The 16,583-nt window shown below is 39.8% G+C and overlaps 1 protein-coding gene across 4 annotated transcripts in view; it reads left to right on the forward strand.

The window, feature by feature from the left end:
* si:cabz01090165.1 (uncharacterized protein LOC100333421 homolog) overlaps positions 1-16,583 on the forward strand; it is a 357,316-nt gene that overhangs the window by 310,195 nt on the left and 30,538 nt on the right. For all 4 annotated transcript variants that reach the window (XM_051399643.1, XM_051399645.1, XM_051399646.1 and 1 more), the window contains 3 exons: positions 4,579-4,819; positions 9,362-9,574; positions 10,169-10,479. In XM_051399643.1, coding sequence (XP_051255603.1) covers positions 4,579-4,819; positions 9,362-9,574; positions 10,169-10,479 — 765 coding nt within the window. The remainder of the gene's footprint in view (positions 1-4,578; positions 4,820-9,361; positions 9,575-10,168; positions 10,480-16,583) is intronic.

Below are 16,583 nucleotides of genomic sequence, written 5' to 3' on the forward strand. Positions count from 1 at the left end.
AAACATATGTACAAACAAAAAGGATTTTCATTAACAATAGAAATAAAAATACTAACAAACTAACAAGTCCCATCTAAAACCTAGAAAATAATTAACTATAAAGACAAAGCTGTTAATTAAATAGGTAAGACGTTAGCCTCCCTCCACAGGGGGAGTAAAACAACACAGCTCTAAGCTGCCGTCTGCCACACTGGCTCCTGTCTGCTCGCTGTTCTCGTTTATAAGGCCGGCTGCTCTAATGAACAACTGACTGCCGGTGTGCCTGACCATTCGCTCTACAGCACGTAGGGGAGGGTGGTTACCTGGAACAGGGCAGAGGCAAAGCAAAGCACACATTTATCACTCATCTATCTCTATACTCGCAACAGGCTGACGGCAAGGTTAAGTGGTAAAAACACTCTATAGCATACACTTAAACGGATATGTTTCGTCCTGGTACTCTTGTCTGCTTCCCCAAATTGGGGTTACGCCGGCCACAGTGCAGGTAATACACTGACAAGTAAGTGTATTAGTAGTACCACACTTCAATAAACCTGAACTAACCCTTTAAGTCTTAAGATTCCTCGTTTTTACTGGCCTACTTTAAAATCAAGATGACAACACCTTATTGAAAAGTCTCATCTGTATGATTGTGTTCAGTCTCTTTTTGTATTATTTTGGCACAAAATTATCTATTACTTCTTAAGCGTACTCTAATATCTCTTGTATTTTGATGATGATTGATTAATTTTGTTGATTGAACACGTTCTAATGAACGTATACAATAACACTATATCAGATTTGTCAGGGACAGAGTGTTATTGCCCCTGATAATGAGGTTGTTCCACGTTCTGGATGTTTCCACAGTCCACCAGCAGTGCCTGAAATGGGCCAGTGGTCACCAGTACTGAGTACCAGCACACATGAGTACCCTTACTTCTCATTGGTTTACTGCCATCTCTGGGGAACATTGCTGTACCCACCACCACATCAGGACTTTTGAGTTGTGAAATAAAAATAAATACTTTAATGCCCCCCAAACCCTCTTGCAAGTTCAGCTTTTGGATCTCTATTAAATCCTGTGTACAACAATGCTGGTGAGGTTCTCCTAAATGTCGGTGTAACTGTATCTCTCTGTAAAGCTAGCTTAACATTAAAAACACCACACTGACAATGACCTTGTGCTGAATGAGGGCCCTAGCACCTGTTTTGGTCCAATTCAGGCACTGTCCATCACCTTCAGGCATGGTGCAGGTATGGCATTGTTCAAGGTGCAAACAACAGAGATTCTATTAAGAAATGATATCCAGGAGCCAATCTTTAACCTGTGACACCTTCCTAATTAAAGGAGGTGTCAACCCCTGTTTGTTCCTTTATTTTTTAATTGTTTTGTGTTGTATCCTTTCTGACTTTACTGGCTTCTGCCCTGTAAAGCACTTTTACTTTGGCCTTTTGAAAAGTTTTACAAATAAAGATTTTCCTCATTATATGAGAACACATTGAATACTATGCCGGCATAAAACACCATTTGAACCCCATTAACAGCAATCCATTTCAATTTACGTCCCAACAAACAACAGTAATTGATGTGTATGAAGGTAAACCAACCAGGTTCGGATAAACAGTCATGCTATATGAAAAAGTCTGTAATGGAGTTATTTTTGCCTCGGAGACACAAAACTGATGGACAAGTTGGTGTAACTGTGACTCTGTCCGTGTGCACAGGTTAGTGTTCACATACACACACACACACACACACACACACACACACACACCGTACACCAGCCCAAATGAATACACTATCAGGCTGCTGCCCATGAAATAACATAATTGAAATTTGTAAAGTGCAGCAAGCTTGCTGCTCTCAACAGCTATTAACTTCTTGTTAAGTCATCGTTGTTGTTGAATATTTCTGGAGGGACTTTGGGTGGTGGTGGGGGTTTGACTTTCTTGCGTTTGTTGCTGACAGCAGTGAATGCTTGAATCTCCTACATTATTACCAGTCATCAGGTCCAGTGTTTTGGTGAGCAAATTACTGTTCAATTCCCAGAGAAGCTGCAGTGGCAGAATGACAAAAAGAGGCATACACCCTGGAATATTTGTCCACTCTTGGATCTCATTTTATGTTATTCTGTGCTCGTATATAAGAGCCCTACATGGCCAGACTGCTCAGTATATCATGGACCTTCTACATCCACCACACCACGAGACTAAGACTCAGGGTGATCGTGCTTTCAGGTCAGCAGCCCCTAAACTCCCTAAACCTGGGGTCCTTCTTCTAAAAAAGTAGCTAAGACATCAGTTTAAACAGACATATAGGTAGCATGTGGGTTTTAATGTTTTATCCTATGTCCTGTGTTTGTTCCCCTTGTATATTTTATCTTTATTTTTGTTTGATTGATTTGATTTAATTGGATTTAAATTTTTGATTATATTTATGACTGTGAAGCACTTTATAACTGGTGTCTATATAAATAAACCTTCTTTTACAGAACAAACACATGAATTTCAACATGTGGACATCATGGCACCACAATTATATAGGTTTCACATGGGAGTTTACATGGGCTTCACACATTACACCCAAAAAACGAGACTGACCTTAAAATCTGACATTTAAAGTTGCATTAATTTGCCACTTGGCCACTAGGGGGCAAAAATAACTCATATCCCTTACATGGTATTACATATAAGACTGTTATCACTAATGTGTTAGCAACCAATTGCCTATTAACACATCCAATAGACAGACAGCAGTAGTTGTGTACACATAAGTCCAATATTCACTCTCATTTTAGCTCCATTTTTGGTCTCCACCAGCTCCTGAGAAAATATTTCACTCTTTAGCTGCTCAGCTTGTGTTTAACGTTTTGTGTCTGTCTTTCTGTTTGGTGCTGGGCAGGTATAGTGGGTTTATCTTCTTAAAACAGCCGCTGGCTGTTCCTCAAAACAAGCCCAGTAAGAACGCAGAGGCTAAACCGTAAATGTGCCGTAAAACCAAAAATAGAAGCTGAAAAAGGACAAAAAGGCACTCTGTAAAGCTGCAGAGTTAAACCACAAACCAAGCTCATGCTACATTATCAATATCTTCATGGTTTAAGGTGATTTTTTCACTACCACATCCTGGAACCACTGAGCTGAGGATCAAATACCAATCAAACTTGTTCTGCTGTGACTTTCTGCCCTCTCTGCCCTCAATGATGGTTATTTTATTATGTAGTTAATGGTAAATAGTTAACTCCATTTTCAGCAAAAAACTGATTAAAAAGAGCCACCACTGAACATTAGGAGGTTATTTCTAAGATGTTCTAAGAAGAAAATGATGATTGTGTTTGGTAATGTGCTGAAATAATCAGGCTGTCAGTAATCTGTTTCACCTAAACCAGGTTTCTTTTTGACACAGTGTGTCCTTCCAGGGATGATTTAAACCCAAGTAGGATTACCTCTCTGTGCATACCTCCCTTACCTCCTTTTAGCTGGGAAGAAAAAGGCTAATTGAAAGTAAAGAAATGATTGAATTGATCTACTTTTATGTGCCTTGAATTTCACCATCAATATCTCGGCTGCAGCCAGAAAGATAGATTTTCTTCTCCAACAGGAACTTTTCATTTAAAAAAGTGAAAGTGATGGAAACAGTTTTCAGATTTATATACCCTCAGTCGACGTTTATGATACTTTCAGCTCCAATCTAATAAAGAAAGATGGGGTAAAGGGGAGAGAACAGGGGTCTGGATAACCATTTACAGCTCCCCCTCCTCACTTTCTCTCTAAATGCTTCCCTTTCTCCCCCCTCACCCTTCCCTCCCTATAGCTCACCTTTAGACGTGGCTGCCCACCTCAGATTCCTACTAATCAATCAAGCTGTTTCAAAGCTTTCTCTGCCAAGAATAAATCCATTGATTTTGTTTTAATGAGAACGAAAATGTTTCTTTTTCGCCGAAAACTGTCAAATTGAGTTTATCACCATTAGCAGTCGACTATCTGCACAACTGTAGAATGTAAAGTACTTTTATGCTTCAAAATCAGCAGAAAATATACGAAGGATGTGACAGTGTCCGTCTGAACTGTGCGTGCTAGCAAGCTAACTTTAAAAATGTGTTTTTATTGTTTAAACAATTCAACAATTGATCTTGAATCTTTCTGGGACTCAGATGTGCTATGTGCTAGGTAATCGAATCTATAATGCTAATCTATGTTTTGTACATTTTGAAGATGGTTAAAAGATAAAAGCAACATAAATGTCACATCTTAAGTAGCTAATGTTAGCAAAACTAACTAGCTAGTTTGCTAATATCTGGGGCATCCTTGTGGTTATCTGAATATTTAGCCTATGTGTCTCTTTTATCTTTTAAACATCATCAAAAATGTGGTTGTCTTTTCAACATAGATTAGCCTAGCATATAGCGTATCTAAGTACAGGAAAGGGGGAAGTTGATAGCGTTTGTGACCAAGGCTTGCTCAATTTTGATTGGAGCAGAGAGAGAAAAGGGGCGGGACTTGAAGGCGATTAAACCAACCGATCTCTTCTCTCTTCTGTCCACTGCATCAAAATGAAAGCTACAGACTGATCCCTCTCCCTGTGTCTGTCTCCATCACCAGATTGGACATGACATCCAACAAGCTGAAGAAGATTCCTCCAGACCCGCTGTTCCTGCGGATCCCGGTGTACGCTAAGATGAAGGGTTCTCCTCTCACGGCGCTGGTGTTGAGTTTTGGCGGGAACCCTCTGCACTGTAACTGTGAGCTGGTCTGGCTTCGCCGACTCACCAGAGAGGACGACCTGGAGACCTGTGCTTCACCGAAAGACCTGGCTGGCAAATACTTCTGGACCATTAGAGAGGTTTGTTGAAGTTACTGCAAAAGTCTCATTTCAAAACCCACGAAATGCAACAAAGTACTGTCCAAAAAAGCATTGTGAACTACTAAAGAAGTTACAGTGTTTATTCTGTAGAGCAGAGTTAATGTTAGCTACAGTATAAGAATACAGTAATGTGTAACAAAGTGTCGGGATGTAAGAAAAACAATGAAAGGATTCATTATTTTCTATATCGGAACACCTTGGAGTGCATTATCACACTTTCAGCAAGTATTTTCTGTTAAATGGTTCAACTAAAGCTTATATTAAGTAACAAATACAATTTATGACCTGCCATGCTTAAAGGTGTCACTAAAAATATTTCTGTGATATTTAGAGATAAAGATTCATGTTTACAGTTATTTAAGGCCCCATACGTGTTACGTGTCTCACTTTTTAGCTGGATAATTTGGGTCTACACCAGTTTTGGAAAGGTCATCTAAAGTTTTATAATGACATCTAGTGGCTTCTGGTTGATCTTGGTACCTTTGTTGAAATAATAACACAAATAATGTGTAACAAGGTGTCCGGATGTAAGAAAAACAATGGAACAAGGGCAAAGGATCCATTATTTTCTATATTGGAACACCTTGGAGTGCATTATCACACTTTCAGCAAATATTTTCTGTTTAAAGATTAAACAAAGTTAAAATTTTGGACCTGCACACTGCTTAAATGTGTCACTAAAAGTATGTCTGTGATATTTAGAGATGATGATTTATGATTACAATAACTTTCGGTCCCATACATTTAGCTGGACAGTTTTGGCCTAAACCAGTTTTAAAGAGGTCATCTAAAGTTTTATAATGACATATAGTGGCTTCTGGTTGATCTTGTTACCTTTGTGGGAATAATAACACAAATATTGTACTTCTTGATAATAGGAGCCCCAAGTCACCGTTAGCTACAAGTACAAATATACACAAAAAAATAATTATGTAAACCTATTGGTCATAGAAATTGCATTCAGTTTGGTGATAATCCACTAAACCCGGTGGCGAGATGTGTTTTGTTCCACTAACTGTAGCCCTCAGTGGATGCATTTTCTTTCTCAAGGACACTTTAACGGGGCAGATGGTTGGTGTCACAGAGGAGTGAACCTTCTGGTGAAAGTGTGGAGTCATGGAGTCTGATATGCAAAAATGCATCAGAACCGTGACATTTCATTATGTATGTCTGCCTTATATCGTATTGCTGAGTTAGAAGAAACAGAGAGGGGATTGGAAACGCTCCAGTTTATGTCGCAGCATGTGGTTGTAGATCATGTATTGGGTAAAATTAAGCCATAAAGAGGCAAAAATAAAACACGTGGTGCCGTGTTTGGTCTTTACCCATATGGACAATGCACCTTGATTTATTTATTGGTCTATTTAACAGAGACAGTGCACATTAATAAACATTACAGCAAATAAGGCAGTAAAGCAATTTTTCATCAGAAGTCCCTGGGGACCTGTTACAAAGGCAACCTAGAATGGTCCATAAAAAACACTTTAAATAAAATATAAGCATGCAGAGCAATGAAAGACATTAACCCTAACAGCCCCAGTGTTTTGCCAGCGTGAGGGTTTGCACACGAACTGTTTCACTGCCAGTCCACATATCAATAGCCCCAGAATTTATGAGCTGTCATGCTTGCTGTGACCCACTTCACATGGTCATTTAAGCGACATGTGCACATCAAAGTTAGGATGTTTCTCGTTCTTCCTCCTTAATTCTCTGTGTAATTTATTGATTGAGTTTTCACTCTTTCCCACTAAGAAGTCACAGTGTTAGTGGCATGGTTTGACTTAAAGTACAGGTGAAATTAAAAATTGTATTTTTATGTCAAAATCCAATCATTGTGTCTTCCTGTAAAACAAAATGTGACACGTGCTTACGTCAGCATGAACTAACTGATTTCAACCAGCAATATCATGATTTATACATTTGTTCATGTAATGGGGAAGATTAGCAAAAACAATATTAACATTTAAAGTATTTTGTTATAATGATGACATTATTAACTAAAAATTCAATAGTATTTTTCTTAAGATTACTCATAACTGGATATATTTGATAGAGAAGACATCTATGTGTGTGGATTTTAAGTTTTGGATCGTTTCACAAACACAAAATAGGTGCTCTGTTTATGTCTTGCTTTGGTAAAGAATGGTCCAGTGTACTTCCTAAGAAAAAACAAAAAGCCTGTTTGAATATAGTTCATGTTTACCTAACAGGGAAACAATAGCAAGGCATGAATTACATTTCAACTAAATTTACCCACAGTGTCTACTAATTATAGAAACAGCCCCACTGCTACACTTTTACTTTGTGTAGGAGTAACGTTTTAATATTGTTGATATGATCATGACCCGTTACTGCCACATTATAAAAGCTAATATCCACAAAAAGCATTCTAGAGCAGCACAAAGCAAAACCCACTGCAGATGTGCTGTTGCTGAGTACAGCAGTGAGAAGGTGCGGGACTAAAGGTCGAGGAGCCGCTGAGAGAGCTGTTCATCTTAACAACTGCTGGGGAAATACTTCCTTACGACCGCAGAGCTATGCTGATACTTGGAGGGATAACGGCTGAATTAAGTGGTGTGGTTCAAGATGTTACCATAAAGAAGGTGATATAGAGGGTTTTGCCTCACCTGGAGGGTCCGACCCCTCCGGACGGTTTGAGAGCTACAATGATAAGTGGAGGTGCACCTTGAGATAAAGATAGGGATTAATTGGTATCATCTTAGAGAGGATGATGTGCAGACCTTTGCCTTACCTCGGGGTAATAGTTATGGACCTCCCTCGGAGAGGTGCTGTAGGATCTCTATAAGAGGATTAGCCTTGTAAAGAGGTCGATCCAGAGACCCCTGTGTCACCTAAGTGTCTGGGCATATTAATACTCAGTGAGTTAATAGCCTCTTTCCCAGTGCAAGGACAAGTGAGCCTCCACTTCATCCATCAGAGGTCAGACATTAGCCATCAACCGCCAAGGGAATTCCTGCTGGGGAATCGATGAAAGCTGCTCGGCCGCTCATGGCATCTGCGCTGGCCTCTTGTCTGAAGCTCAGAAATCCAAGATGTTAAACTCTCATGAAATGGGAAAATAAGTTGACGCTGGATTGAATTTGAGGGTTATCTGGACAAACCAGATATTTATTAAGACCAAATCAGTATTCATGCTCTTTTCCCTCCAATGCCCAACTTCACATTCTCGCACTTTCCCACTTCCACACACTCACACCAGGGAGCAGCAAGTTCAATCACAGGCTTTTACTCTGAGCTTCACAGGAGCAATTGAGGGTTAGAATGTAATACAAGTCTGAAAGGCACTAGTAGTGCTTTATTTGAAGCTACATCCCTGCGGTCATCAGGTCAGCAATCATCTCTGCTGGTAACAAGACCCAAGAAGGGCCCAGAAAAAGGTTTGGTGCGGCACTGAGTGGTAGGAATGATGGGTAAGCCCTGGTAAGCCTTGGCTGGCCCTGCTTGGCCTAGCAGTAATACTTCACCAGGGTTTTGGCTGGCTTTATACTGGCTTAGATGCCAGTGGGTGGGTTTTAAATATTGCAAGGGCTGAAAAACTCAAGGATCACTTAATCTTCATGTGCAAACAATTGAACTCCCTCTGTAAGTCTGCTGTTAGAGGAACACACCACTGGAAGACAGTCACAGCCCATATGCAGAGAAAATGTACTGATTTGCATGAAATGATAAAGAGCACATTTGGGTTTTTGTCTCTTTTGAAGTGACAAGCTTTCTCCAAACCTCTTAAACATTTTATCTCACTTCTACAATCTGTTATTATGCTGGTGGTTTCTTGTAAACCTGAAACTACAGTTTAAGTCTCAGCAATTCTTTAAATAATCAACAGCTCTCCTTTTAAAGGTATTGCAATTGTACTGCATAATACAGTTTGTAGAGTGAACTCCCAATGACAATATATTCCACAAGGTTTTATATCAGTTAAAGCAGTGGTTCCCACTAGGGGTCGCCAAAGCGTTATGGGCGTTGGCAAGACCTTTATGAATTTAGAGGGGGTAAAACTTAAAAAAGTATACACAGTAGGTTTAAATATACTTTAAGGTTTAAAATGTTATCTAAAAAATAAACTTGGAAGATAAATAAACAGTCTCGTCCTGTATTAGAAGAGTACGCAGTTAAGACCACAGAGCTAACAGAATAATGGTGTCAGGGAGAGGAAAATACAGCCAGCTTGTCAAAAAAGAAGCCTATTAAGTGTGTATGATTGTTAAATAAATAAATACACAATATAGACAGAGAATTGCCTGAAAAAGTTCCTAAAAATTCATATCTGATGCAAAATAAGCAGGAAATAATCTGCTCAAAATTCATCCAAATTGCCCTTTTTACACAAACTTCTTGCAGTTATTTCGATCACTATTTGTGTTCATTGTACAATTGTTCTGTATGTGTTGAATATAATATGAAATATCCATAAGACATGTCATCAAGCTATCAGTTTACCTTAAGGAAAAAGGTTGGGAACCGCTGAGTTAAAGTATGGCGAATTATGTCCCCTAACAGGAGGAGTTTGTGTGCGAGCCACCGATGATAACTCGCCATACCTCCAAGATGTTTGTGATGGAGGGTCAGGAGGTCAGCCTGCGCTGTAAGTCCGTCGGAGATCCTGAGCCCTCAACGCACTGGGTCAGCCCCGATGGAAAGCTGATCGGCAACACGTCCAGAACCATCTGCTACGAGAACGGTTCGCTGGACATCCTCAAGGCCTCGGTCAAGGTAGAGATGTGGTTTTATTAAATTATACAGATTTAAATACCAATTAAATTTATTTTGCAGCTCTCAATGATCTAAATTCAATCAATTAATTTATAAAGAGCATTTGAAAAAGGCTTTTTTAGTGATTATAGAGCATATATGTAGCTTATTATGGCATTATTTCACAATACAACATGCATAAAAAGAATATTTTGAATACATTTAACATTTCCCTACCACATACTGTAAACTGAAGTAACAGCTACAACATTGAAGTGCAACATCAGGAACTTAAAAAAAGCGTTACTCACTTACAAAACTAAGTTAATGTCTTTTTTAACTTACAAAATTGAGTTTGGGTTATTCAAAATAAGTTAAATGAATGGTTTTACAGTGTACATTATTAGTTCTACACAAATTACTTCATCATACTGTAGGATATAAAAATAGACTTCTGCAGCAAACCTTTTTTGGGAGCTTATTTTATAAAACACTGAAATGCTCCATCATGAACTGAGCCAGTAAAAGATTCTAGCCATTATAATTGGTTTCATGGGGAGCGACTCACATAAAGATAAAGATAAATGTTCTCTCTCCTTTTTCGATTATTTCCAGGATTCTGGAAAGTTCACGTGCATAGCATCTAATGCAGCTGGGGAGGCCACCGCGCCCGTTGAGTTAGTAGTCAACGCTTCGCCACACTTTGACCCTAAACTGGACCCTGACCCGGGACCTTCGGACATCCCTACATCTATCAAGTCCAACGTCAGCGGAGGTCAGGCCCGGTCCGACCAGCAGAGGGTCAGTGTGTCGGATCTAACGTCCAGCTCGGCTACCATCAGATGGCCCCCGCAGAACCACATACCGGGAGTCCGCATGTACCAGATCCAGTACAACAGCTCTACAGACGATATACTCATATACAGGTAAGAGAAAGTGTGTGTGTGTGTGTGTGTGTGTGTGTGTGTGCGTTACCTAGTGGGGACCTGGACACTGACCTTGTCGAGACCGGTAGTCCTCATGGGAACCAACGGTCGGTGCAGCGAACTGTCATTTCTAATTGTGTTAATTGAGGTGAGGTTAAGGGTTAGGCAAAGACAATGAATGAAATCAGTGGAGTGTCCTAACAAGGATGGCTGCGGAGCCACTGGTAACATCTCTCTCCAGCACCAGACAGGAAGCAGTGAACTGGTAGTTAGTCAGTATACACTGTATCTTTATGGATGATATTGATCAGTATACACTGTATCTTTATGGATGATATTGATCAGTATACACTGTATCTTTATGGATGATATTGATCAGTATACACTGTATCTTTATGGACATATTGATCAGTATACACTGTATCTTAGGACGATATTGACGCCTGTATTGACAGTCAGACTGTGGACATGAGGCCTTTAGCTCGTGTTTCTAGAGTTACGTGTTGTTACGAACACGTTAGGAATTGTTAAAATGTGATATTTCTTAAAGGGAGTTTGGTGCAGGGAGCTTTTAGTTGGATTCAAACTGCTGATATGGATCATTGTTAACGTTTAGTCTCCACTACAGAAACACTAGCTGATCAGGTTGTCTGACGTTGACTGCTGTTAGTTATTAGTTTGATTTATGCTTTAATAATGTGAGTATTGATTACTGACTAGGCTAATTATCAGCTTATTTTACTTCTAACAGCAGAAAGCTGTAAATGGTTGCTCTTTTTCTGTGTTTTTAAACTACTTTCCTAATTAAACATGGTGAGGTTGTTATTAATGGTGTTATTAATGACTGCTAATGAACGACAACTTCAAGGCTCCTTATTACACTAAAGTGTGTGTGAGTGTGACCAAACTTTCAGTTAACTTGTTTAACAAGAAACAACTGCTCTGCACGCACAAATGTTCTTTCTTTTTTTCTTAACTTTAAAACAAAAGTTTGATTTGAGTATTGATCCGAATATAAGACAGGTTCCCAGATCGGATGCTCCACAGTGAGCAAACACAAAGGCCTGACGTGCAATACACTGAAACCAGCACAAAAATCTTTGAGGACCAAAGACCTGCATGAAACACATTTCCTCTGCAGAGTTTTATCAGAACATACGAGTGATGGAGTCACCGAAAAGGTCATGGTTCTCACTATCTCCTTGAAACTGGTAAACATCACAGATTGAACAATGTTTTCTTTCAGAGAAAGAAAGAATGCTCAGAAATGATGAAGAATTGTAAGGAGAAAAAGAGTTGTGCATCTCTCTTTCTTTCTAGTGTTGACTGGAGTATATGTATGTGTAAATGGATGCATTTATATACCGCTACCTATAACTTTAACGTACAAAACGCTTTACAATTTGACTTTCATTCATGCTCACTGAGGGCAACAGAGCTGCGACGCAAGGTGCTGGCCTGCCCAGTTTAGCGTCTTCCTCAAGGACACGGCGTCACAGCCACCCTGATATATAGTTGTCACATTATTATCTTTGATAACGAGAGATTATGTTAAATTGAGTCTAAAAAGTGCATTAAAACCATGCTGTTCCACTCTGTCTGACGGTAACACATACTGTATATTCTCTGTCATCTTGTTCCAGCTCCCCATCGAAGCTTGATGCTATATTACACTTCTTATAAATATTCAAACCCAAGAATCCATATTTTATGCTAGCAGTACTGCACCAGATGCACATTTTCTAGTCTGATGCATCATTTTAGACTCATTCCCTAAAACCCAGCCTGATATATTTGATTAAACTGGTCTGGTTTTCATTAAGATATCATATACGAGTGATCTCTTTCTTAGTACATCAGGCTCCATGCAGCCAGTGTAGCAAGAAAGGGGGTGTTAAGTTTTGCATATGGCAGTCATATTTGAGGTCTCCGGGTCAATGCGGTAACAGCTGATTGTGTTTTTAACAATGTGTTCAACATGGTGTTTCTCAGTGCTGGTGTTTGTGTATTTGTCCTTGAGAAAAACAGATTCTTACACGATAAAAGCAAGTAGAAGGAGTGAGAGTGATTTCTGTTCCTTTCTGTCCGTCTCTACTCCAATCACATATCATCCCTGTGTGGGTAGTTAGCACCAAGGTCTTCCTCGCGTAGGAGGCTATATCATGGCTTTTCAGACTTATTTCAGGTTTTTTTGGAAGTGAAGAGCAACAAAAGCAGAAAAAAACAGTGATTTGTCTGCAGGCAACAGATATCACATCAGCTCCACTCTTCAGCTTTTTTTTTTTAAATATGGGAATTATTTATTATTATCTTTATTAGTGGCACAGGAGTAACCATTCAGAGCTTAATAAAGCTTTTTGAAGTAAAAGATCCATCCTGATTTGGATTTTTTGCTCACAGAGGTGCACAGGCGGAGCTGCGGAGGGGGAAGTGCACACTAGAACAAACAGCTATTAATGAAAATCCTCCTTCACTTACTGGTGTTGATCTCGGCCAGGAATGACATAAGAACATGTCCGAGCTGGACCGAAAAGTCAGGACCCTCGGGAGGGTTCAGACATCAGACATGTGGTAATAGATGATAAGGTAAAGGTTGTTCCTGCTGGGAAATCAGGTTGGGTCGGCAGCTTGAAGTCAGCGGGAATCGACATGGAAGAACGAACCGATGGAGTCAGTAAACAGAGTAATGGCTAAAACATTAATGAGTAAAGACAGAATATTAAGATTAATGGAAAGCAATGATTTCCTACTATCTTAAGACAAATGCAGAAAAATGTCCAAAGGGGAAATAATCGGTGCTGCGGGCAATTATTGAACTCTCAGTGGTAAAATATGCAGTAAAACACAAAAACAAGGGAATATCTTACATAAAATATACTGTCCAAACACATGTGTAGCATCGATGCAATAATATATATATAATGTGTATTAAATAGCAGCCGCTTTGAGGGAAATGTAATGCCAACAGAATTATGTTTCCCATTACATAATAAGGAAATGTATGAGTAAAATGTTCACTGACAACGTTTTTCATTAGTTTCCAGCCATCGAAGTGACTGCAGCATTATTTAAAAGTCAGCAGTGACTTGAGACTTAAGATATTTTATTAACATTTAACTGGGAGGTAACTGCAGGGTTCTCTTTCATGTGAGAATTTGCTGCTTTTATCTGTTTTATAATCTTAAACTCAATATTTTATGGGTTTTATTTTATTATTAATATATATTAATGTAAAAAGAAGCTTTTTACGTTAAGCTCTGATCAAATGGTTAAAAAAAAGTCTTATTTTCAACTCCTTCACTCTTATTTATTCGGTCTGAACACCATTCTGGAGTATCTCCACCCACTTTAACCCTGCATTTAACTGAAATCTCAATCTTTCCCTGAATTCAACCAAGGTGCTTTTGCTGCTGGAGTCTGGACACAAACACTGGACTGTGGTGTGACAGTCACTGCACCTTGTCCCCCCGGCATCCCCCTCAACCACCGCCTTTCAATTCCAGCTTGTTAACAGACATTTAGTGGTTCAAATAGTGTCTGTGAACATACTCCAGGCAGGTATTATTAAAAATAAATCAGTAATATCCAGACTAGGAGACAGGGGTTGTAAAGTGCGTTGTTTGAGAAGGTAAATGAGCAGTGAAACTTCCCCTGAATGAAGCTTTTGGTCCGTCTCCAACCCACGAATCCTCCTGTGCTGCAGCTTGTTGACATGATTTGCACATCCTAATCACCAGATGTGGATTTCAGAGCATGTTTCAGGCTCAAGCTGCCAAGTGGCTGAGTGTGGACCCTCCATCAGCCCACGATACTGAGTGACCACTGGATGGTCCCATCAGCCACTTAGCCAGCTCTGTAACCTAGCAACGTCATTCAGTCTGTATAATTGAGTGTTATTACAAAGCATTTGGAGGGCTGACAAATGACAGTTTGAAATGTGTCCACAGCCTCGAATTCTCATTTAAACCAAAAACCGAAGGCACTCAAGTGACCATTCTCTGGCCTTCAATAGGAGCGAGAGCACGTGGTCGAGTGCGGAGCGTCCAAATGGATGATTTCAGATTGAACCGTGGGGGGGTGACCTAATTGTTTTCCCACGGCTGGGAGAGAGTTGTGCTCACAGCAGGCCGAGCAAAATGACCTCTGTTAACTTTAGTGCAGAGGAAGTTTTACATATTTCCACCCATGAGTGTGTTTTATGCCCCCTTTCATCATATTGCACAAACTGTAATTGCAAGTCTTTTTAAAAAGCTACATTTTTATGTCCTCGTTTCCTCAAATTGCCCCCAAAATTATATTTTAGTTTTTAAAGAGCGGCCATCGTACATAAAGGAGGAAATAGTTAGCCACAAAGCGTCAGACACGAGCAATCTCTGAACCACAGACAGTGTATGTAATGGGGAGGCTCTTTGTAAAACAACCGTTGAGATTAAATCTCTTTTTCAAAATGGTGAAGGCAGCAAAGTTTCACATCTGTTGCATGCCAATATCCCCCACACATCAACCACAGGGGTTAACTGAGCACAGAAATTCATTCTTTTTGCATTGCAGCGAGAGAAACTTTAGTTGCCTTTTGTTTTAAACCCGTTAGAGAGACAAGGGAGGCTGATGGTCATACCGTAACGAAATCAACTCCTTTTTCCAGATTCAGAACAGGTGGCACCGTAAAGCCAATTGTTGGATCTAACATTGTAGGTATTATGTACAAGAGATGTCTGTTTGAGGGTGATTCATCAGTAATTCACTTTAATAAAGATACTGGCATCCGTGCTATTCTTGTCAGAGAGCTCCTCTGAAAGCCGCTCACCTGCTGTTGTGAAAACGCACTTGCAGGTGAACAAAATTGTGTTTTTCAGGCAACTTAGATAACATACTGCTGATGAAAGTCAACAGAGCAGAGGAGCTAGGGCAATCTGGTGTGTGTGGGAGACCAGAGTCGAGTGAATTGAGTAAATAAGAATTTGGTCATTTAATTTGGAGGACTTGCACAGCCTCTATTGCTGGCCTTTACGTCTTTATAAAACTCATTATGAACACAATCCGCTATGAGAAAGAATCTGATTCTTTGTTTCTTATGTAATTTATGACTCATTTACGTTTAATTTCCATTTGTGACCAAGATGTATCATTTATTAAAACAGAAATATCTTAATTAAAGATGAGATTAATTGAGTAGATTCTGTCTGTACAGTTAAAGGGAGCTCTACAGTTCTTTTGTTTCCTGCAGTATTTACAGCAGGTACTGCTGGGGACTGCCTCTCTCTTCTTTTAACATTCACTCTACTGTGGCAGCCCAGAGGCACAGCTGATGCAGCCTCCTTGTGTTTCAAAGGTCAACAGTTTGATTCTCCGGCTCAGCTGGGAAAGAGTCGGGAGTATGGGAAGTGAAACAGAATCTCCTCTCTCCTGCTTTTATGTCGACTGCTGCTGTTGTTCCCTTGAGCTCTGCGTTTTATTAAACGTGAAGTTTAGTGCAGATTGGACAAAGTACACTGAAGTTATGACAACTTCCTGTTTCATTGGCGATACGTCCAAATTCGACGCCAAGCCACGCACCCTCCGTTTGACGCACATTCACAAATAGCACAACTTTCAATCGTGAATGCCTTTAGGCTGCTCTGACCAAATTTGAAGTCGATTCGATTTTTTCCCCAGGAGGAGTTCCTTAAAATACAACTTTAAAAAAAACGCAGAAACTGAGCACTAAATTCAAAATGTCGGACTTCCTGTTGGGTTTGGGGTTTGGGTCCAAGAGGCTTTTATGCTTGTCTGGTCATGATACATGTGCATACCAATTTTCATACATGCCGGTCATACGTGTCTTTGGGGCTACCATTTTGTGTTTCATAAGTTTTTGGATATGTTGCGGCAGCCAGCAATCCTTTTGGGTCCTAATAATAACAGAATTTCTTAGTTTTTGATCATTAAAATATGTGATGAAGGTCTCAAGCCGCTAATAACACCCAGTCTTTGTAAAGAAACTTCGTAACTGCTGGCCGGCGTACACTCTCTGACTGCGAGCCAATGAATTTCATCATGAACAGGCAGTCGGCTCTTGTCGCTGTGGCTTTCCTGGCCTCCCTTATAATCCATGACTCAAGTAA

The sequence above is a fragment of the Dicentrarchus labrax genome, unplaced genomic scaffold (genome assembly GCF_905237075.1).
Source record: "Dicentrarchus labrax unplaced genomic scaffold, dlabrax2021, whole genome shotgun sequence".
NCBI classification, from domain to species: Eukaryota; Metazoa; Chordata; class Actinopteri; family Moronidae; genus Dicentrarchus; species Dicentrarchus labrax.